This window comes from Megascapheus bottae, chromosome 17 (genome assembly GCF_031878675.1).
Source record: "Megascapheus bottae isolate mThoBot1 chromosome 17, mThoBot2.hap1, whole genome shotgun sequence".
In the NCBI taxonomy this organism is placed as follows: domain Eukaryota; kingdom Metazoa; phylum Chordata; class Mammalia; order Rodentia; family Geomyidae; genus Megascapheus; species Megascapheus bottae.
Window position 1 is genome coordinate 27,633,716 of NC_143525.1, and position 22,579 is coordinate 27,656,294.

General features: G+C 43.6%; 1 protein-coding gene across 1 annotated transcript; it reads left to right on the forward strand.

Annotated features, from left to right (window-relative positions):
* Positions 1-1,296: 1,296 nt before the first annotated feature.
* Crk (CRK proto-oncogene, adaptor protein) lies at positions 1,297-20,262 on the forward strand. The gene is made up of 3 exons (XM_090350473.1): positions 1,297-1,574; positions 11,483-12,018; positions 17,700-20,262. The coding sequence occupies exons 1-3, from the start codon at positions 1,334-1,336 to the stop codon at positions 17,835-17,837; spliced, it is 915 nt and encodes a 304-aa protein (XP_090206599.1). The 5' UTR covers positions 1,297-1,333; the 3' UTR covers positions 17,838-20,262.
* The last annotated feature ends 2,317 nt before the right edge of the window (positions 20,263-22,579 follow it).

The following is a 22,579-nucleotide window of genomic DNA, read 5'->3' on the forward strand; positions in this document are numbered from 1 at the left end:
TGCAGATTAGATACTATTTGTATTCTTGTCTGTTTTTCATCAGAGAGAGAGAGACAGACAGACAGACAGAGAGAGAGAGAGAGAGAGAGAGAGAGAGAGAGAGAGAGAGAGAGAGAGAGACAGAGGGAGAGAGAGAGTGTGTGTGCTGGTCCTCTTTTGCTCAAGGCTAACACTCTGCCACTTAAGCCACAGCTCTACTTCTGACTTCTGTGTGCGTGTGTGTGTGTAATTGGAGATAAGAGTCTTATAGACTTTCCTGTGCAGGCTGACCATGAACTGTGCTCTTCAGATGTCAGCCCCCAGAAGAGTTAGCATTACAGGCGTGGGCCCCTGGCCTCTAATCAGAGCTTCTGCCATTCCTTAGTAATGCTTCATTGGTCCTCATTTGTTTTTTGGTCTCTTCTGACTGGTCTGTGAATTTGGTGATAGCACCTTCCAGTTTTGATCACCATCGTACTGGAAAGGCAAGTGCGATGCCAGTAAGGATTTGCAGAATCAAAGAACTTTAGATGGTTTGGAGGAGACAAGCTGGAAGACCTCCTGAAAAAGACCACCCTGGCCTCAGGAAGTCTTCCTATGAACTCAGGTCCTAAGGCCCTTGCTTGTTTGAACTCTGGTCCTGGTGATTGTTTGGCAGGCATTTTATCACTTGAACCACACACCCAATCCTCATACTTTTATTTTGTCAATAGTGAGGCTTAAACTCCGCGCCTGGGTGCTGAGCTCTTCTGCTCCAGGCCTGCGCTATAGCCACAGCATCACTTCTGATTTTCTGGTGGGTAACAGGGGATAGGCACGGACTGGCTTCGAACCATGATCTTCAGACTAAAGCCTTGTGAGTATCCAGCATTACAGGAGTAATCCTGGAGCCACCAGTGCCCAGCTCTACTCCAGTTCTTGCATGGCAGCTGCTACCTGTAGGAAACTCGAGACAAGGTGTGGAGAAGAGGCCCAAAACCCACCCAGCAAACTCAGATCCCCAAACTGCAGCTCAGGCTCCGCCCCTAAGCCATAGACTCCGCCTTCCCCGGCCCGCAGTCTGGATTCGCGCCAGGCGGCGCCGCCCAGGACGCCGCATGCGCAGTGCGCACGCCAGCGCGCTTTTGCCCTTCTCCCAATGGCGGGCGGCGGTCCCTTTCCCGACAGCCTCCCTCGGGGTAGGGAGTGCGTCATTTCCGGTGGGGAAGGCCCGCGGCCGCCGCCGCCATTTCAGGCGCTTCTGTGAAGCTGAGACCGAAGCCGGTCCGCTGGGCGGCGGGGCGGCGGGGCTGGAGGGGCGCGCGTGGCGGCGGCGGCGGCGGCGGCGGCCCAGCGTGGAAGCGCGGAGGCGACCATGGCGGGCAACTTCGACTCGGAGGAGAGGAGTAGCTGGTACTGGGGGCGGTTGAGCCGACAGGAGGCGGTGGCGCTGTTGCAGGGCCAGCGGCACGGGGTGTTCCTGGTGCGGGACTCGAGCACCAGCCCCGGGGACTATGTGCTCAGCGTCTCCGAGAACTCGCGCGTCTCCCACTACATCATCAACAGTAGCGGCCCGCGCCCGCCGGTGCCACCGTCGCCCGCTCAGCCTCCGCCCGGTGAGGGACAGACGGATGGACGGGGGGGGGGGGGGGGACGGGAGGCCCGGGGCGGGGGGGGGCGGGGAGGGCCGCGGAACTCGCAGCCCGGTCGGCTGCTCCCGGCGAAGCGGACCTGCACGAGGGACGTGGACGGAGGGAGGCCCGGTTCCCACGGGGGAGGGGGTGCGGGAGCCCGTGGGGGAGGAGAGGCCACTGACCCGGGCCTCAGGGTGTGCCTGGAGGACGACCCAGCCGAGGGAAGGGGAACTGCTTCGGCCCCAGGGTGGGGCTAGCGCCCGGGGCCGGCACGGGGCCAGGGCCGGGCCGGGCAGCGTGGTGACAAAGGGCCCGAGGGGGATGTTGGCACTGCGGGGGCACCGCTTGGCCGCGGTGCTCAGGATGGATCCCATAATCCTACAAGTGGCTTTTAGGTTGGAAACATTTCCTGTAGCGTTGGAGAGCTGGGTTTGGCCGTGCTCCCCTGGTGGCCTTCGGTAGGAAGTCACCGCATACTGGCCGGGAGGGATGGAGACACCCTCAGGAAACCGGTCAGCTTTTTCCTTTCTTGGGCATTTTTCCAGCAGGCTTTTTACCGTTCCCTTCCCCAGGGGAGGAGGAAGGTGGTGAATCGAGTGCTGTGGTGGTAGAAGAAAGCCTTCCCTGACCAGACTGGCCCAAGTGAATGCCTGGCTGGCTGTGTCCCAGACGTTTTTAAGGTTCAGAAGATTCTTCCCCCTGCATTGAGAAGCTTCTACTTTTCAAAGTGCTCAGTGCAGGAAAAGATCATTGTAACCAGACATAAGCTAGTGGAAAGAATCCCTTTACTGGAAATGAACAGAGCTTCATTTTCCTTGAGCTTCAACCTTTTGTCTGTCTTGCCCTGGTCCTCTCCTTGCCGAGGCCCCTGTCTTCCTGGATGGACTCTTGTTGGAGAGATCCTTAGAGAACTTAACCGGCTCACTGAGCCTTCCTTGGCAAGGATCATAGAGATGTGACTCCCAAACATTGAAATTATTTAGGAAATGTTAAGGGGACTTGAGATGTAGCGTAATGAAGAGATTACAGTAGTAATCTCTTCATATGTGTGTCTATGAAACCGCACCAAGGGTCCTAAGTGCCTTCTCACTGTTTGCAGATTGGAAGCAGTTTCCTGCTGACCAGCTGAGATTATATCCAGTCCAGGCTCATGTGAGTTAGGAGGCTTTTGGGCCAGCCCTTGTAGACTTGCTCTTTTAGGATAGTTCCAGTTTACATTTACAAACTCTAGCTAGAAGATGGGATAGGTGGTCATTTTGTTATTAACACATGCCCGCTTTAAAAAAAAAAATGAGTGTGGGATCTTTAGTTCACAAAGTATCCTAGATCTTTCTTGGTAGTCATTTTAATGGTATTGCTGTAACATGTATTTGCCCTAAACCAGATACATTCTGCTTTACTTCCATCTAAAAGGTATCCCCAGTATTCCATTAAATGCAATAACAGTATGGCATACTATTACTCAGCCTTTTGTTTGTGCGTATATTGTGTTGATTAGCTTATTTCTCCATGCTTTTGGCTTTGTGATTTTATACTTCAGTACGTGATATTGAGCTCCACCTTTACAAAACAGATAAGTGTTCATATGCTGAAGTGAAGATTGCCAGAGTTTATAGATAGGGTGGGGAAAGTTCTTTGGCTTTATGGTAATTCTTTATTCTGCCATGAGTGCCATTTTCTGTATAGAGTTATTGATTTAGTTGCTGTTTTTATAGTGACTTCAGTGATTTCTTGAATTTCAGAGAGGCATATACAATATTAATAGCTTATACTTATTGACCTGTTATTCTATGCCATGTACTTTGCTAAGTACTTTATGTGTGTGCCTTATTTCATTCACTGTAGTGAAATACTGTTATCATTAAAAGATTTGCATTTTATGGAGGAGGGAACTGAGAGTCAGATTTAGAGAATTGCCTCACACAGTTCCTTTTTGACTGACTAGAATTGGAGTGCAGAAATTGGGATATAAAGACTGAGCCTTTTCCTCTCTACTCTTTCCTTGGAATCCCAGCAGTGTGCATAAAGGAATCTCTTTGACAGTTATCTCTGCTTTGAGGTCCCAGGTTAGGTTTAAAAGTCAGAAAAGAAAGGGTTAGCAAGAGAAAACCTGACTTTAGCATATAGGTAATACACATCTGCTATCAAACTCAGTCATGGAGCATGACTTAGACATATACAAGTCCCTAAATTATGTCACACATTGAATATGTGTAAGAGGAGCTTCTTGCTATATCAGTCTGATAGGTAACATTGGTAGGGTGTGGAAAGTCTAGAGGTAGAATAGGTCCAAGGATTCACAACCTGTTTGAATGACCTGTTTTAACTTGTTCTTTAGCTCCCACAAGGCCCCCTATGCTGCTGTATAGCTCGGGAATCCCTGCTTGTGCTCTCCAGAGTCTGATTGGGTAAACTTCAGAATATATAGTTCACAGATGCTTTTTGGAACTATAAAGTACTATTAGACCTTGACTAGTAGAATTCTTTTTTTGTTGCTGTTGATCATTGGGCTTGAATTCTGGGCCTGGGTGCGGTCCCTGAGCTCCTCAACTCAAGGCTACTGCCCTACCCCTGGAGCCACACTGCCATTTCTGGTTTTCTGGTGATTAATTGGATATGAGTCTCACAGACTTCTGTGCCTGGGCTGGCTTTGAACTGTGATCCTCAGATCTCAGCCTCCAGAGTAGCTAGGATTAGAGGCATGAGCCACCACAGCCCAGCTTAGTCAGAATTCTTTTGTTTTTGTTTTTGTTTTGTTTTGTTTTGTGGATCATGGGGCTTGAACTCTGGTCCTGGGCGTTGTCACAGAGCTCTTCACCTCAAAGCTACCCACACTACCCCTGAGGCACAGCCCCAGTTCCCATTTTCTAGAGATTAATTGGAGATAAGAATCTCACATTCTTTAGTACCCTGGCTGGCTTTGAGTACATCCTCAGATCTCAGCCCCCTGGATAGCTAGGATTACACAAGTGAGCCACCACCTGCATTGATCAGTAGAATTCTTAAAACAATAAATGTATATACAAGCTTCTCTGAAGGTATCATTTCGTGTAACTTCTTTTTTTTAATGTGGTACAGAGGAATTAAACCTAGGACTTTCTATATGCTAGTAAGCACTCTGCCACTAAGCCACATTCCCAGCCCACTTCAGGTAACTTTGGAGGTTAAATAACAACTCCCTGTTTTATGTTCATCTGTAAAAGAGAAAATAGTAATGCCTTATAGGGTTAAGCTCAAAGATATTAAATACTTAGGAACATGGTAAACATATTAAGTGCCTGAAAGTAGTAAATATTAATGTTAGGAACATAATGAGAGTAGTTGAAAAAAATTGAAAAACCAGAGTTGTAGAATACCTGCCTAGCAAGTGTTAGGCTGGGAGTTCAAACTTTAGCACAGCAAAAGAAAAGGAAAAAATCCTAAGTTTTGAGGCTCATTGGCCTGTACAGGATGGGTTGGTAAACATTGGTAAAACAACATGCTTCTGGAAACAATGCTAGGTAGGAAGAGATAGGGGATACACGAAGTATGAAAGACAAGAGGTGTCTAATGCTATTCTCAGGCAAAAAAAAACAAGAGCTTTTTTTTTGGGGGGGGGAGCAAAAGAGGGCTAGAAGTTTGGCTTCAGTGATAGAATGCTTGTCTAGCCAAGTGCAGGCCCCAAGTTTAAAACCCCAGTATCACCAAAGGGGAAAAATTGTGAAAGAAATTTGGGTTCAGATTGTGGCAGTAGTATGGTACTCTGCCTCAAAGCCTTCTGCCTATTGCTCTAGAGGGTGAGGAAGCACAGAAACTCCCTAGGGCTGGGCACTGGTGGCTCACGCTTATAATCCTAGCTACTCAGACAGCTGAGATCTGAGGAGCCCAGTTTGAAGCCAGCCCAAGCAGGAAAGTTTATCCCCAATAAACTACTCAGAAAGTCAGAAGTGGCAGTGTGGCTTACGTGGTAAAGTGCTAGACTTGAACATCAAGTCTCAGGGACAGTGCCCTGATTTCAAGCCCTAACACTGGCCAAAAAAAAAAGAAAAAGCTTGGGACAGGAGTTTAGCCTAGTGGTAGAGTGCTTGCCTAGCATGCACGAAGACCTGGGTTCTATTCCTTGGTACCACATACATAGAAAAAAGCTGGAAATGGTGTTGAGGCTCTAGTGGTAGAGCCTTGGGAAAGTCCAGGGACAGTGCTCAGACCTTGAGCTCAAGCCCAGGACTGGCAAAAAAAAAAGAAAAACCTTACCAGAGCATCATGACATACATACTATATACGTATGTATATAAATAATCCCAGCTACTAGGGAGGTAGAGGACTGGGCAAGAAGTTATTAAGATCCCCCTGGGGGGGAAAAAAGTTGAGGGCTGGGAGTTTGGTCTAGTGGTAGAGTGCTGGGTTTGATTCCTTAGTACCACATACACAGTCCTGGAAATGGTTCTGTGGCTCAAGTGGTAGTATCGCTAGCCTTGAGAAAGCCTGAGAACAGTGCTTAGGTCCAGAGCTCAAGCCCAGTACTGGCAAAAAAAAAAAAAAAAAAAGTTTAGCTGTTTAGCTTACTGGTACATATCTGCAATCTTAGCAGTGTGGGAGGCATAGCTAAGAGGGTTGTCCTTGTCCTTGAAGGTGTCCTGGGCATAACACTCAGGACCATATAGGGAAAGTAACCAAAGCCAAAAAGACTGGAAAAATGGCTACAGTTAGCACTTGCCTAGTAAGTACAAGACCCTGAGTTCAAACCTCAGTACTCAAAAAAAAAAATTTTTTTTAACCTCTACCTGGGCAGGTAGCTTTCATTTGCCTAGTAAAATCCTGGATTCACTTCCTATCCAGCTTCCTGATGGAGGGTTATCTCATTTTAGGAAATGGGAAAGTTAGGTGATAATTGTTCTTTTTTTTTTTTTTTTTTTTTTTGCCAGTCCTGGGCTTGAGCTCAGGGCCTGAGCACTGTCCTTGGACTTTCTCAAGGCTAGAGCTCTACCACTTGAGCCTCAGCACCACTTCCGGCTTTTTTCTATATGTGGTACCGAGGAATCGAACCCTGGTCTTCATGCATGCTAGGCAAGCACTTTAACCACTAGGCCAAACTCCTGGCCCCGATAATTGTTCTTGATTCCTTTCAAGATAGTGTTATCCAAGCTACCTCTTTGTTTTGCCTTTTCTTTTTTGGCACTGGAGATCGAACCTAGGATGTTACACTTGCTAGGCAAGCGTTTTGCCACTAGCTACCTCCCAACCCCCAAGCCACCTCTTTGTAGTTGTGCTCATTACCCTGTGCCTGTTATGTCACCTTCAGCTTCTATACCTTGTTCTTACCTTTATAATTCACAAACTTACTTTTCTTATTCTCCAGAATCCTTCGCTTGGCAATTTCAGGGAAATTCTACAGTGTGTTAGTTGGGAATTTTACACCAAAGGATAATCATGGCAAAAGGTTTATTTCTTGCATGATTTCTTCACACCTTGCTACATTCATGTGTAAGAGAACGCTCTGGGTTTTTCAGCCTCTTGGATCAGATTGGCTAGCATGTACAAAACGTTGGGTTTGATTTCTTAGTACCATTTATGTACAGAAAAAGCCAAAAGTGGCGCTGTGGCTTAAGTGGCAAATCACTATCCTTGAGCAAAAAGTGTCCAGACCCTGAGTTCAAGCCCCACGACAAAAACAACAAAGCACACGCTGGAGTTGGAGTAGTGGCTAAAGTGGTAGAACACTGAGGGATGAAAGAAAGCTCAAAGGAAGCATCAAGGTCCAGAGTTCAAGCCCCAGGACCAGTCTTTGGCTGTTTTTTGTTTTTCTTTTGGTGGGTCATGGGGCTTGAACTTGAACTTGGCCTGTGTATTGTCCCTGAACTCTTCAGCTCAAGGCTACTGCCCTACCTACTTCTGGGCCTGGGCTACCTACTCCTGGGCCTGGGCATTGTCTCTGAGCTCTACCACTCTACCCTTGAGCCAAGCCTCACTTCCTTTTTCTAGAGTTTAATTGGAGAAGAGAGTCTCTGGTCCTTTTGTGCCCAGGCTGGCTTTGAACCTTGATCCTCAGATCTCAGCCTCCTGAGTAGTTAGGATTGCAGGCATGAACCACGTATCAGCTTAACTAGTACTGGGGATCGAACCCTGGACTTTGCATTTGATAAGTAAGTGCTTTGCCGCTGAGCTGCATCGCAGCCCAGGACCAGGCTTTTTTTTTTTTCTTTTTCCAGTCCTGGGATTTAAGCTCAGGGTCTGAGCACTCTCCTTAGATTTTTCTCTCTACCACTTGGGCCTCAGCAAGCACCACTTCCGGCTTTTTCTGTGTATGTAGTACCAAGGAATCGAACCCCGGTTTTCATGGATGCTAGGCAAGCACTCTACCACTAGGCCAAACTCCCAGCCCCAGAGCTGGGCTTCTGTGTATGTGTGTGCTGTTGGGTCTTAAATTGGGAGCCTTATGCTCACTCTCATTACTGTTTTGCACATAGGTGGTTTTCTACCACTTGAGTTAGGCCTCCACTTCTGCTCTTTCCATGGTTAGAGATACAGACTTTTCTGCATATACTGGCCTTGAACCTCAAACCTCAGATAGCCTTCCACTCTTGACTAGCTAGGATTAGAGGAATGAGCCTCTGGCAAGGAACAACATTTGTAGCTTAGCCTGGCCTAGAACTCATGATCCTATCTCTCCTTTCTAATACTGGGATTATAGGACTGTATTACCAGGCCTAATAAGCTTATTTGGCCATGGAACCTTTTTAGGGGAGGCAAGGGTTGCCAGTACTGAAGCTTGAACTCAGGGCTCCAGTGCTGTCCTTGAACTTTTTTTTTTTGGCCAGGCCTGTCTGAGCTTCTCTGTCCTCAAGGCTAGCATTCTTCCACTTGAGCCACAGCTTCACTTCTGTCTTTTTCTATCTATGTGGTAGTAAGGAATTGAACCAGGGCTTCGTGCATGCTAGGCAAATAGTCTACCATGAAGTTACATTCCTGTTTCTGTCCTTGAACTTTTTGTGTTCAAGACTAGCACTCTACCACTTGAGCCACAGCTCTATTTCTAGCTTTTTGGTGATTTATTAGAAATTAAAAAAAAAAAAAAGCTCCCACTCCTCTGTGGGCTGGCTTTGAACCATGATTCTCAGATCTCAGCATTCTGAGATTATAGGTGTGAGCCACAGAACTTTTTTTTTTTTTTTTTTTTGGCCAGTCCTGGCTTGGGCTCAGGGCTTGAGCACTGTCCTTGGACTTTCTCAAGGCTAGCATTCTACCACTTGAGCCTCAGCACCACTTCCGGCCTTTTGCTGTATATGTGGGGTACCAAGGAATTGAACCTGGGTCTTCGTGCATGCTAGGCAAGCACTCTACCACTAGGCCAAACTCCCGGCCCCAGCCACAGAACTTTCTAAAAGCATCTTGAAGTTCTGTACAAGGTTCAGTGGCAAACACAGTAATAGACTGGCTTTGTGAGCAAATGGAAAACTTCTGAAGGAATTGGGAAAGAAGAGGGAAGACTTAGCTGAATTTGCTTTTTATTGAGCACTAATAATATAATATACCAGCCATGTTTAGAAACTTTACTGGATCTTTGGCCTCATTTTACCAAATGAATAAAAGACTGAGACACTAAGTCTGGTACTCTTTTTTTTTTTTTTTTTTTTTTTTTACAGTCCTAGAGCTTGAACTCAGGGCCTGAACACTGTCCTTTGACAGTGCTCAAGGCTAGCACTCTACCATTTGAGCCACAGCACCACTTCCAGCTTTTTCTATGTATGTGGTACCGAGGAATTGAACCTGGGTCTTCGTGCATGCTAGGCAAGCAGTCTGTCATTAGGCCAAACTCCCGGCCCAGTACTTACTCAGCCTTTTACCCACTATTGGAATATAAATAGCATAGGCAAGGAGAAAGAAGTGATGGATTCGGAACAAAAGGAAAGAGAAAGTGGTGTGATATTCATTCAGAAAGGTGATGATGTCTGCTGTGTGAGATTCAGGAAGGGGAATTGGTGGTTTCTTGTTGGAAGTAATTTGACCTGTGTTAGCCCAAAGAGCCTTAGGTGTTCATGAAATCTTGAGTGCTAAAGTACTTAATCCCTTGATCAGATACAGAGAAACCAAAAGAATAATGGCTTGCCTTGATTTTTATTTCTGGTTGTGTTAATTCATAATTCGTTATCAAAACCCAGCCTGGTTTGACTTAAGAGTCAGAAAGGTTTTCCAAGTCCCAGTTAGCTATAAGAATTCTGTCAGTTCTGTCATCTAGACTTGACTATATCCTTCCTTTTTTATCCTTCTATTTCCTGCTGTTTGTGGTTGGAAGGAGGGAAAGGAGCTGGAATACACAGCTGTGGTGAGGTTTGGACTTATCTGGGATTTACATATGTTCTTTTCTCCTAGCTTCTCTCTGGAGTCTGGATCAGTGAAACTTGCTTGCCCTGTATTTTTCTGATTGCTCAGTAGTACACAATGCCATGAGTTTCTCCGGAAATATAGCTTTAGTAACACAGAGGGAGTAACTTATGGGTAAACTATATCAAAGATTTCCTTTGGTGTTTTGCTTGTATTTCTGCGTTTGTTGAAGTTGGAAGTCAACGAGATAGTTTACACCGTGTAGCATTAGAATAAAAATTTAAGCTCATTCCTTTCTAACCTTTGTGCCAGAGGAGCTATTAGGTTTTTTTCACACTGATCTTGAAAGGGATTTGGCTTAGTGATCATACCTGTTCTAACATTCCCTACCACTACCAACCCCTAGAAAAAACACAGATTTCACTTGGCTTAGTACAATAATAGAGGAACAATAACAATGGATGACAGGGAGTTGTTACTTTTCAGGGTAAAAGGAGTGGGGGGTTTTTTTGGTATTGTTTTTTTGGTTTTGTTTTTTTTTGTTTTGTTTTGTTGTTGTTGATTGTGGGGCTTGAACCTGGGCATTGCCCCTGAGCTCAAGGCTAGGACACTACATAAGTCAGTGAGCCACATAAGTCAGTGGCTCACATCTGTAATTCTTAGCTACTCAGGAGGCTGAGATATGAAGATCATAGTTGGAAGTCAGTCTGAGCAGGAAAGGCCATGAGAGTCTTATTGCTAATAAATCACTCAGAAAAAAACAAACAAACAGAAGTCCCACTATGGCTCGAGTAGAACCAAAAAAAAAGCCAGGCCCTGAGTTCAAGCCCCAGGACTAGCCAAAAAAAAAAGTGTATCAGCTCACTATAGATTCAAATCCCTTCTCACCTTTTCCTGAAGCAGCTGCAAGGACCTAAAAAGGAGTATTTGGTATATTTCCTGAGGTTAAAAAGATTATAGCAAAACTTTATATCTGCTGGGCATTGATGGCTCACACCTGTAATCCTAATTAATCAAGAAGCTGAGATCTGAGGGTAGTGGTTCAAAGCCAGCCTGAGCAGGAAAGAGTCAAAGACTCTTACCTCCAATTAACCACCAGAAAACTCAGGGTCAATTCCCAGGCCCTGGATTCAAGCTCCATGACAGAAAGAAAGACACAGAGAGAGAGAGAGACACACACACACACACACACACACAAAGGAGAGGGGGAGAGGGAAGGAGAGGGGAAGGAGGGAAGGAAAAGAAAAGAGAAAAACAGAATCTTATATCCAAAGCTACTCTAGTTAGTCACTGGCAGCTAGATAGGGTGGGACAATGAGTGGGCCTCCCTGTGAGGTTGAGAGTAACCCCACATGGCCTTCTCGTCCTTTTCTGTCCCTGCACTGCTCTCCCACTCTTACTTGGTGGTGGTAGGAACCTTCCCAGGAGTTGTTATTTTCAAAGTATTTCCTATGTACTATGTGGAGAGGGCTCCTCCCCAACTTTCTTTGCCTGATTAACTGTTGACTAACTCTATGTTGGAAGTGCTTGAAATCTGTATTTCATCTTCAGTACAGTACATCTTTAACATTCTGCTCTGTTTTTTTCAGGGGTGAGCCCCTCCAGACTCCGGATAGGAGATCAAGAATTTGATTCATTGCCTGCTTTACTGGAATTCTACAAAATACACTATTTGGACACTACAACATTGATAGAACCAGTTTCCAGATCTAGGCAGAGTAGTGGAGTGATTCTCAGGCCAGAGGAGGCAGAGTATGTGCGAGCCCTCTTTGACTTTAATGGGAATGATGAAGAAGATCTTCCCTTTAAGAAAGGAGACATCCTGAGAATCCGGGATAAGCCTGAAGAGCAATGGTGGAATGCAGAGGACAGCGAAGGAAAGAGGGGGATGATCCCAGTCCCTTACGTGGAGAAGTATAGACCTGCCTCCGCCTCAGTATCGGCTCTGATTGGAGGTAACCAGGAGGGTTCCCACCCACAGCCACTGGGTGGGCCGGAGCCTGGGCCCTATGCCCAACCCAGCGTCAACACTCCGCTCCCTAACCTCCAGAATGGGCCCATTTATGCCAGGGTTATCCAGAAGCGAGTCCCTAATGCCTACGACAAGACAGCCTTGGCTTTGGAGGTACATAATGTGCAAAATTTAGAAAGAAGAGATCTGCTACAGGGTCTCCCTTTCACACCTCTTAGAGCTTTGTAGGAATGCTGAATACAAGCACCAGCACTATGATGTTGCAAACCATTAAGTACTGACTTTGACATTTAATGTTTGGTTTTCTTTTTTCTTGTTTTTAATAGAAAACCTATTTTGCAATGAGTAAACTTAAAACTGTAATACTGAATGTTCTGATCTACTAAACATACTTTGACTAATAACACCTGAATTTATAAGAATTAACCTAAAATAGTTTTTCTCATCTATATTTTAATCTCTTTTCTTTTCTCTGAGTTTACAAAGATTATAGTGTAATAGTACTGTGTAGCTAAAACAAAACAAAACAAAAAAAACACAAGTTTTTCTTAGTTTGGTGCCAGTGGCTCATGCTTGTAATCCTGACTACTTGGGAGGTTGAGATCTGAGGATTACGGTTCAAGGCCAGCCCAGGCAGGAAAGTCATGAGATTCTTATCTCTGGTTAAACACCAGAAAACTAGAATTGGCATTGTGGCTCAAGTGATAAAGCACTAGCCTTGAGCTGAAGTGCTCAGGGAAGGGACAGTGCCCAAGCCCAGAGTTCAAACCCTACCACCCCCCTTCCCCCCAAAAAAATATTTATATATTTTTCAGGCCAGGAGTGTAGCCTAGTGATGGAGCACCTGCCTAGCATACACTAAGTCCTGGGTTTGATTTCTTAGTGCCACATGTGCAGAAAAAGCCAGAAGTGGTGCTGAGGAAAGCCCAAGGACAGTGCTCAGGCCCTGAGTTCAAGCCTCAGGATTGGCAAAAAAAAAAAAAAAAATCATAATAACAGTTTAAGAACTATGAAGTTGCTTTTGACAAGAATCAAAGAGTGGGTAGAACACTTGTTAATATGTCCAAATTCCATTCCTACTATCATACAAAATGAGTAGAATTGGAAGGTAGTGGAGTAATAGAGGTGTAAGGAATAGTAAATTTTAGTCTTCGTTGTTTAATGTATTCTATAGTTCTTCCTAAGAAATTAGTTTTTTCCTTGGATGAGTAGTTACCCTTGGTAGCCCATCTTCCATCTTCTAACCAAACTTTTTTTTTTTTTTTTGGTCATGGAGTTTGAAAATGTGGTGCAGACACTGTCCATACGCTTTTTTGCCAGCCCTGGGGCTTGAACTCAGAATCTGGGCACTGTCTATGAGGGTTTTCTTTTTTTCCCTCTCTTTTTTTTTTCCTCTCAATGTTAGCACTCTTATCGCTTGAGCCACAGTGCCGCTTCTAGCTTTTTCTATTTATGTGGTACTAAGGAATTGAACACAGAGCTTCTCAGCACACCCCCTCTACCACTTTGAGCCACAGTGCTAATTCTGGTTTTCTGGTGTTTAAGTAGAGATAAGAGTTTCATTGACTTTTCTGCCTGAGCTGGCTTTGAACCATGGTCTTCAGCTCTCAGTCTCCCAAGTAGCTAGGATTATAGATATCAGCCACTAGCACCTGGCTAAGAATAATTTTCAGTAGTGTCCGGGCCTTGGTTAGCTTGTGTGTGTGCGTGTGTGTGTGTGTGTGTGTGTGTGTTTGTTTTATTGCACCAGGCTTTACCACTTGAGTTGTCAGCTTTAGTTATTTTGAGAATAGGGTCTCTCATTTAATGCCTATGCCTACTGGACCACATCCTATTTATTGATATCATATTTGTTGATACGGAATCTACCTAACTTTTTGCCTAAGTTTGGCCTGTATAGCACCATCCTCTTGATCTCTACGTTTTGATAGCTAGGATTACAAGTGTGAACTACCAAACTAGCAGATTAAGAGGTTTGTTATTTTATTGAGGGGGAAGGTATCCTGGGATTTGAACTCAGGGTCTTGAATTTGGTTGCCTTGCCTACTTAGGTGGTATGCCTGAGCCATGCCTTTAGCCTGACTTTTTGGCTATTTTAGAAATAGAGTATGGTGGACTTTCTTGCCCAGACTGGCTTTGAACTGTGATTCTCCTGATCTCAGTCTCCTGAATAGCTAGGATAACAGGTATGAGTTCCAGTACTCAGCCTTAGATAGTAATTTTGAGATATGTTTTTCTTTGCTGTAAAGGACCTCTTGCAAATTAGAAGAAATACCCTAAGAAATAGCATTAAAGCACCTTCTTTAATGTACTTTAAAATAGATTAGCATCATAATTCTAGAAGTAGCAAGAACTTTTAATATCATTTGATGGGGGGGGGAATCTCATGTTAACATAGGTTGATATTGGGCCAGGCCCAGAGTTCAAAGCCCATGACCAACAAAAAAAAAAGAAGAAAAGAAATAGTGTAGAGATATACTGAATGTTGGGAATTAGGAATATGGAAATTGACTCTAGAATGGTATGAGCAAATACCTTTTTTTTTTTTTTTTTTTTTGGCCGTGGGTGCTATCCCTGAGCTCTTCAGTTCAAGGCTACCACTCTACCTTTGAGCCATAGCACCACTTCTGATTTTCTAGTGGTTAATTGGAGAAAAGATTCTCATGGTCTTTAGTGCCTGGGCTGGCTTTGAACTGGGATCCTCAGATCTCAGCCTCCTGAGTAGCTAGGATTACAGGTGTAAGCCACCATGCCCGGCTGATAACTTTTATTTTTGATGCCAGTACTAAGCCTTGAACTCAGGGCCTCTTGATCTCAACTGAAGGCTGGTGATCTACTGCTTGGACTAAACCTCTACATCTAATTATTTGGAGATAAAAAGTCTTAGGGATTTTTCTGCCCAAACTGGCTTTGAACTAGGATCCTCAGATTTTGGCCTCCTGAGTAGCTAGGATTATAGCAGCTAGGTACCAGGTTTATTTGTTTATTTTTGTTGGTTGTGGGACTTGAACTCAGGGTCTGAGTATTGTCTCTGAGCTCTTTAGCTCAAGGCTACCACCCTATTCCTTGAGCCACAGCATAGTTCAGACCATGTCACCAAAATAAAAAACCTTATTTTTCTGTAAAATCCATTAAGACCGACATGGTCTCTGTCATAAGTACTCTACTCTGCCATTGTAGCAAGAATACAACCACAGACAAAACAATAAATGAGCCTACTATATTCCAAAAAAAAATTATTGACAAAATCAACAAACTGGATTTGGCTCATGAGCAATAGTTTGCTGACCCCTGCATTGCATTGCTGTTTCCTTAACCTTCCCCCAGCCTAATCTTGAAATATTTGTTAGTTATTGTTGTCTTTGCTCATCCCAGGGCTTGAACTCAGGGCCTGGGCGCTGTCCCTTAGATTTTTTTGCTAGTACTCTACCACTTGTGCCTCAGCATCACTTCCAGTTTTTTCTGTGTATATAACTGAGGCAAGCAGTGTACCACTAAGCCACATTCTCAGCCCTCTTCCCTGGTTATCTACAAACATTTGTGTGCCCCCTGCTCTAAGCTCACTGGAACCTGACAGTTATTGCTATCTTTCCTGTTAGGTAATAGAAAACATTCACCTGGGATTGTACCCATAAAGCAGATCATATTTTCTTAATATTTCCTGTTGAGTGAATTCCAAAAATCAGTCCCATTTGTGTTCTGGTTTCTTCATTCCCAGTTACAGATTTGATTGATCTGTACTAGGATCACCATTGAATTAGCTCCTCAAGAGGTAAGAAATAGATAACATCACATTCAGTCCTCTTTACAAACAACTCTGTGATTGGCATGAAGACTTGCTTCTGAGGATGTAAGAGGTTAAATTATTCCCTTTTAGCTTTGAGATAGGTTTTTCTCTAGGGCGGGGAGTATTGTCTAGTGGTAGAGTGCTTGCCTATCATGCATGAAGCCCTGGGTTTAATTCCTCAATACCACATACACAGAAAAAGCTGAAAGTGGAGCTGTGGTTTAAGGGAAGAATGCTAGCCCTCAAAAAGTTCAAGGATAGGCCGAGAGTTTGGCCTAGTGGTAGAGTGCTTTGCCTAGCATGCACGAAGACCAGGTTCGATTCCTTGGTGCCACATACATAGAAAAAAAAGCCAGAAGTGGTGCTGACGCTCAAGTGGGCCTTGGCTCTAGGGTAGGCTGTAGCCTTGAGCTGAAGAGCTCAAGGACAATACCCAGAACTTTCTTACTCCAATTAATCACTAGAAAATGGGAAGTGGGGCTGTGGCTCTGGCGGTAGCCTTGAGCTGAAGAGCTCAACAACGCCCAGGCTCAGGGTTCAATCCCCATGACCCACCAAAAAAAGAAAAAAGAAAGATCCTTTCATTTATAATACTTTAGCAAGCTGGGCACCAGTTGCTCATCCCTGTAATCCTAGCTACTCAGGAGGGTGGGATCTGAGGATTGAGGTTTGAAGCCAGCCCTGGCAGAAAAGACCAAGAGCCTCATACCTCCATTTAACCACTCAAAATCCAGAATGGTGATCCTGAAATCTCAGCCTCCTGAGCATCTAGGAAGCACCTGCGCCTGGTGGACATCAGTGGTTTATCTCACCTTTGTTCAGTGTTTTGCTGCAGAATGAATCCATTTATCACACTCACTTTGACTTAGATTTTATTGTAGGTATATCCTGTATTGTAAAAACTGTGTTATTTCAGAGTCACAAGAAACTTTATAAGCAGAAATATTGGTTGGTAGTTAATTATATATAAGGTGATATGATAGTTGAGTGAGTGAGTGCACGTGCGTGTGCGTGTGCGTGTGCGTGTGCGTGTGTGTGTGTGTACGTTTGAACTCAAGGCCTGGGTACCTGAACTTCTGTGCTCAAGGATAGTGCTCTCTCACTTGCCTCAGCTCCACTTCCAGCATTTTGGTGGTTAATTGAAGATACTTCCTTGCCAGCTGTCCTGCCCCTGGATCCTCAGAACTCTGCCCTTTATAGCCAGGATTATAGGAGTAAGCCACAGAACCTGGCTGATAGTTGTGTTGAGCCAGGTGCCACTGAGGGAGCAACAGTCTGTTAATAGATGCTGAAGGAGGTGGAAGACTTGTAGGATTTGGAGTTTGTGCCTATACTTGCCTGAGTGAGAAAGGGTTTGCCTTGATCAGAAGATAATAAAAATCATTTCATTTTTTGAGGCCATATAAAAGGTATGTTTGTCATGTTTCCTATGGTTGTGCAAACAGTAGCAGCTTGGAGGAATATACAAGAATAAGCTGGAGGATTGGACTTCTGCTTATGCCAAGGAGGGGCCAAGGGAGTGTTAAAGTGCCAGTGACTCATACCTGTAATCCTAGCTTCTCAGGAGGCTAGAGATCTAAGGATCTGGTTCAAAGCTAGCCCTGGCTTTGAGTCCATGAGACTTATCTCCAAAGAACCACCAGAAAACCAGAAGTGGTGCTGTGGCTGGAGCTGAAGAACTCAGGGATAGGCCCTGCTCCAGCGTGCCCTATAACTGACAAAAACAAAACAAAAAAGAGTACTAGCTCATAAGATCAGGACTGCTCATCCAAAGAAACTTGAGGTTTGGAAAAAAAGGATTATTTCCTAGGATACTATCTACTTTCTGTCTACTCTGTGTTTTTCTCTAATGCTAAAAACACTTCGTCCTTTTGCCTGCATTAACCATAAGTAACCAGTCTGGTGGCTGGGGCTGGGGAGGTAGCAGTCACTTCTGTGACGTCAGCCCTAGAGTAATCACATGGGCAGGGTGTGCCTAACCAAAGTGGACATTTTCAGTTTGCATTCTAATTGGAAATAAAGTGCTCTCCTTATTCTCCTCCTGCAGGTCGGTGAGCTGGTAAAGGTTACGAAGATAAATGTGAGTGGTCAGTGGGAAGGGGAATGTAATGGCAAACGAGGTCACTTCCCATTCACACATGTCCGTCTGCTGGATCAACAGAATCCCGAGGAGGACTTCAGCTGAGTATAGCTCAACAAACAGTTTTGCTGACAGATGGGAACTTTTTTTTCCTCCCCCAGTTGCCATCTATACACTTTTCTTACAGGTATCAAAACAGTCTAGTTTATATAAGCATTCTGTTACCTGTGATCATTTTTAGACTGAACTACTCCATTTCTACTCTTACTTACCATGTTCAGGGTACGAAACTGGAGGGCTGTGTGGTTAACTTCTGAGTTGGCAATTTTTTGGTGTTATTGGACCTGCCTATATCAGAAGGGATAGGTATCTTACCTCCTTTCAGGCAGTGGAGAGCAGCCTGTGAAAAACGGATGGACACTGCTTACCCTGATTTGTCCAGTGGTTCTGTTTTCATTCTGGAACCATATTATCCAATGGCAGGAGACTGTCCCCTTGTATCCAGTTAAGTAATGCACCGTGTGAATAGTACCCAGTGGGATTACATTTTCATTTACAGAACATGACCATTGTATGACTCACTCTGACATTTCAAATCCTGGGAATTCTGAGAACACTACTAGAGGCATTTGTCTTCCTTTCTGGTCATTGCTTCAAACTTTTTCTTGGGGTTCTTTCAACTCTTAAACTATCTTCCCTCAGACCTACAAGTAGGCCAATTCTTAATATAATGTATATTTCCTTTCCAGATGAAAATCAGGATGTTCAGAGCACTTTATTCAGTGCATAGCTTTAAGCCAGTATTGGATTCACTCAGTGAGCAAACTCCTAGCTCTCTGCCTTCCCTTGAGGAGTCATAGTAGATCCACACTGCTACAGCACCTAAAGAGACTCTTGGCTGATGGGACCTAACTAGGCCATTTCTCCTGGGTGTCAGTATCCTCAGGAGAAGCAGAATTCTAATGATCAGATTCTACTTGGAGTGGAAGGACCAATCACTTATACTATTCCATGGGAGGTTTCAGGGCCAAATTCTGCCCTATGCATTGTGTGCAACTTCTATGTAAGGCAAATTAGAATTATATGAGTGGGGTAGGGTTAGAGCTTTGAAAAATGTGTGACTCAATCATGAATTTACTTATATATTCATTTTACATGGCCAGAATAGTGTTTGAAGTATATGACATTATAAATTGCCTTCATTTTTGGTTCTTTTTATGTCCAGGTTTAATTTACGAATCTTGTAAGTGTAGAATGGCTTATATGGAGCCTCATGCTCCAAAGAATAGATCTATGAGAGACCAAAAATGATTTAGGCTCTTTCTAACTACAACATGAAACTTTTAAAAGTTATTACCCAATCAATATAGGCACTGATCTCTGGTGTCATATGACCAATAAAAACATCTGTACTTGGCTTCGGACCTCATTTTAGAAAAATAATGTACCTTTCTAGTTGTCCTACATAGGTTATATGATAAATTTGCATTCTTGAACATACACCAAATCATGGTATTTCAGTGACTAGCACATTGCCTGGAACACAGTACGTGCGGCTGTGTGTGTGAGTGAATGAGGGGAGTGCAGGGAAGCCAACTGGAGCGGGATTACACACCTCATCACAGGCAAACTATTGAGTTGACGCTAATTTATTTTTACCTCACACTAAGGTAATGCTTGATAAAGACAGTAATGCTCGACTTATAAAACATTAGCACAGGGCTATGCACATAGTTGAGTGCTCAATGTTGGATGAACAGATTTGCAATACTCGACATAATTCCGCCTGACTACTTTGTACATTTTCAGTTAGCATAGATACTGTAAAATCCAAATTCACCTTCAATTTTGTTTTCCTGAAAGTATGGCATCTAAAATGTTTGTATAAGAACTTTGTCACAAATGATCTGAATGTTTGTATTTTCTTTTGGCTTTGATACTGGCTGAAAATATGTTTCTTCATCATATGTAATGTTAATGGAACATGCAACTCTACGCAAAATAACAAGAACTTCTCTCAATGATCAGTCGTCTGAAGCCATTGTATGAACTCTTGGGTTGATTTGGCTTGGTGTAGCAGTTACTGGACCTCAAGAAATCAAAAAAACATTGCATAAGTATCTTCCCATAAAAAAGCAAATGCTAAGCTCTCAAGTTCATATGTACATTGTCACAGAGCAAAGTAAAGTGAAATTGGCTGCTATATTTTATATATAATCACTCTGCAAAAGCCCATTTTTTGAATACTAATATTTGACATGGTTAATTCTTATTAATTTGTTGGAATTGTTTATTGTTAATAATGCAAATAGATAATTTTTAATTATCCATAAGTAACATTTCACTATGAATGGTTTGAAATGGGTGATAAGCAAACCAATTTGAAATAAAATATGACATGTGCCATTGTATTATAACACTATACACTTTCTTGACAGTTAAATTTTAAAAAAAAAAAAAAAGGTTTTTTTTTGTAGCATGTATTGTATATGTTTATAGTATATGTAGTAAATAAAAATATGGCCAAATATTTGGCTTGGTAATCTTTTGAAAGAAGTAATCTTTGAATATTTGTCACAAAAGTGCTATTTTCTTTTCTTTTTTTGTGGTGCTAGGAATCAAGAGCCAGAGCCTTTCAAATGCTGAACAAGTAGATAGTCACTGAGCTATATCCCCAGCCTGTGGATTTTTTTAAATAGGGTATCACTGTGTAGCTCAGGCTGAATCTGTTAACCTCTTGCCCCAGCCTCCTGAATCTGGGGTTAAAGGTGTGCATAACCACAGTAATTACAGGAAATCAGTAGTAGATAACCTCAACAGCCCATCAACAGTCAGGTCAGTTATAGGCACTGTGGACATTACTAAAGGTGGGATTGGTCATTGATGTTCTAAGGATCTCCAGAAATCAAGAAAGAATGATTTGCAGCGATAAAGTGAATCATTTTGTATGTAGAAAGATGTGAGAAATGAGCCTGGCGCGGTGGCTCACATTACTCAGGAGGCTGAGGATTGCTGTTCAAAGCCAGCCTAGGCACTAAAGACCCTGAAACTCTTGCCTCCAATTAACCATCAGAAAACAGGAAGTGTCGCTATGGCTCAAGGATTAGGGCTGTAGCCTTCAGCTGAAGAGCTCAGGGACAGCGCCCAAGCGCAGAGTTCAAGTCCCACAACTGACAAAAGAAAATATGTGAGGGGTGGAATGTTGTAGACAGAATAATCAGGCTTCTTGGGGCAGGGAGTTTGGCCTAGTGGTAGAGTGCTTGCCTAGCATGCACGAAGACACGGGTTCAATTCCTTGGTACCACATGCATAGAAAAAAGCTGGAAGTGGTGCTGAGGCTCAAGTGGTAGAGCTCTAACCTTGAGAAAGTCCAAGGACAGTGCTCAGACCCTGAGCTAAAGCCCAAGACTGGCAAAAAAAAAAAAAAAAAAAATCGGGCTTCTCCAAAAGTGTATATCTTTGGATATAAAGAAAATAAGGACAGGGACTGGGGAAGATAGCTTAGTGGTAGAGTTCTTGCTTAGCATACATAAAGCTCTGGGTTCTAATCCTCAGTACTACATAAACAGAAAAGGCCAACTGGTACTGTGGCTCAAGCAGTCAGGACAGTTTACCTCCAGTTAACCACCAGGAGTGAGTGGTGCTGTGATAGAGTGCTAGCCTCGAGCAAAAGCTCAGGGACAATGCCAAGACCCTGTGTTCAAGCCCTTCAACCCACCCAAGGGGATAGAAATAAGGACATGGCCAGGAACTTTGTAGAGCAAAAAAGGAAAGTATTAGAATAGTGGCATGAATACTTTCCCCTTTCTTATGTACATAACACTTGTTAAATAAGAAAATGCTGGTAATAACAAAAACATCCGTTAAACATTACCATATATTCTTATTGTCCTCAAGTTATGTGTAGCGACATAAAATATGTATTGCCCCAGATGCTGATGGCTCACACCTGTTATCCTAGCTACTCAGGAGGCTGAGATCTGAGGATTCCAGTTCAAAGCTGGTCCAAGCAAGAAAGACTATGAGATTTGATTTCCAGTTAACCATCAGAAGTAAGATGTGGGTCAAAGTAGTAGAGCAATAGCTGTGAGAAGAGCTCAGGGACAATGCTCAGCCCCTGGATTCAAGCCCCACGACTGACTAAAAAGTGATATACTTGGCTTGTGGCCTATGAAGTTTTCAAGAAAAAGACAAGCCTGGGCACTGTGGCCTTTTCTCAACACAGGAAGCAGTGATTAAATCATTAATTTGAAGCCAGCCCGTGTGATATAGCAAGACCATGTCTAAACTAAATAAATTTTTGTGTTATACAGTATTCTCAGACTCAAATCACATGACTTGCTGCTATCAATTCTCCATTTTGGGAAATGCCGCCAAAGGGATCCAGTCTAGGCATATATTATAAGCTTAAACGGCAAAACGATCCAAGTGTTTCAACTTATTGTCAATAAAAGATGAATTGCTAACATCTTGTTTTAATATGTTGAATACTTTTTATAGCTTTTATGTACTCTGGTTCTTTTTTGTGTGTGTGAGTCATGGGGCTTGAACTCAGCCTAGGCGCTGTCTCTGAGCTTTTCAGCTCAAGGCTACTTCCCTACCCTTGAGTCAAGCCCCACTTCCTGTTTTCTAAAGGTTTATTGGAGATAAGAATCTCAGGTCCTTTTGTGCCCGGGCTGGCTTTGAACCTTCATCCTCAGATCTCAGACTCCTGAGTAGCGTGTGGGTGAGTCACTGCACCCAGCAAGGATAACACTCTTCTTTTTTTCTTTTTCCTTTCTTTTTGAAAAAAAAAAAAATCGGGGTTGAACTTGGGGCCTGGGCATTATCACTAAGCTTTCTTTGCT

Bases quoted from the DNA above. Each gene is read 5' to 3' on its own strand.
- Crk (XM_090350473.1), top strand. From the start codon at position 1,334: ATGGCGGGCAACTTCGACTCGGAGGAGAGGAGTAGCTGGTACTGGGGG. The intron at 1,575-11,482 runs GTGAGGGACAGA...TGTTTTTTTCAG, and splicing joins GCCCGCTCAGCCTCCGCCCG to GGGTGAGCCCCTCCAGACTC. The intron at 12,019-17,699 runs GTACATAATGTG...CTCCTCCTGCAG, and splicing joins AGACAGCCTTGGCTTTGGAG to GTCGGTGAGCTGGTAAAGGT.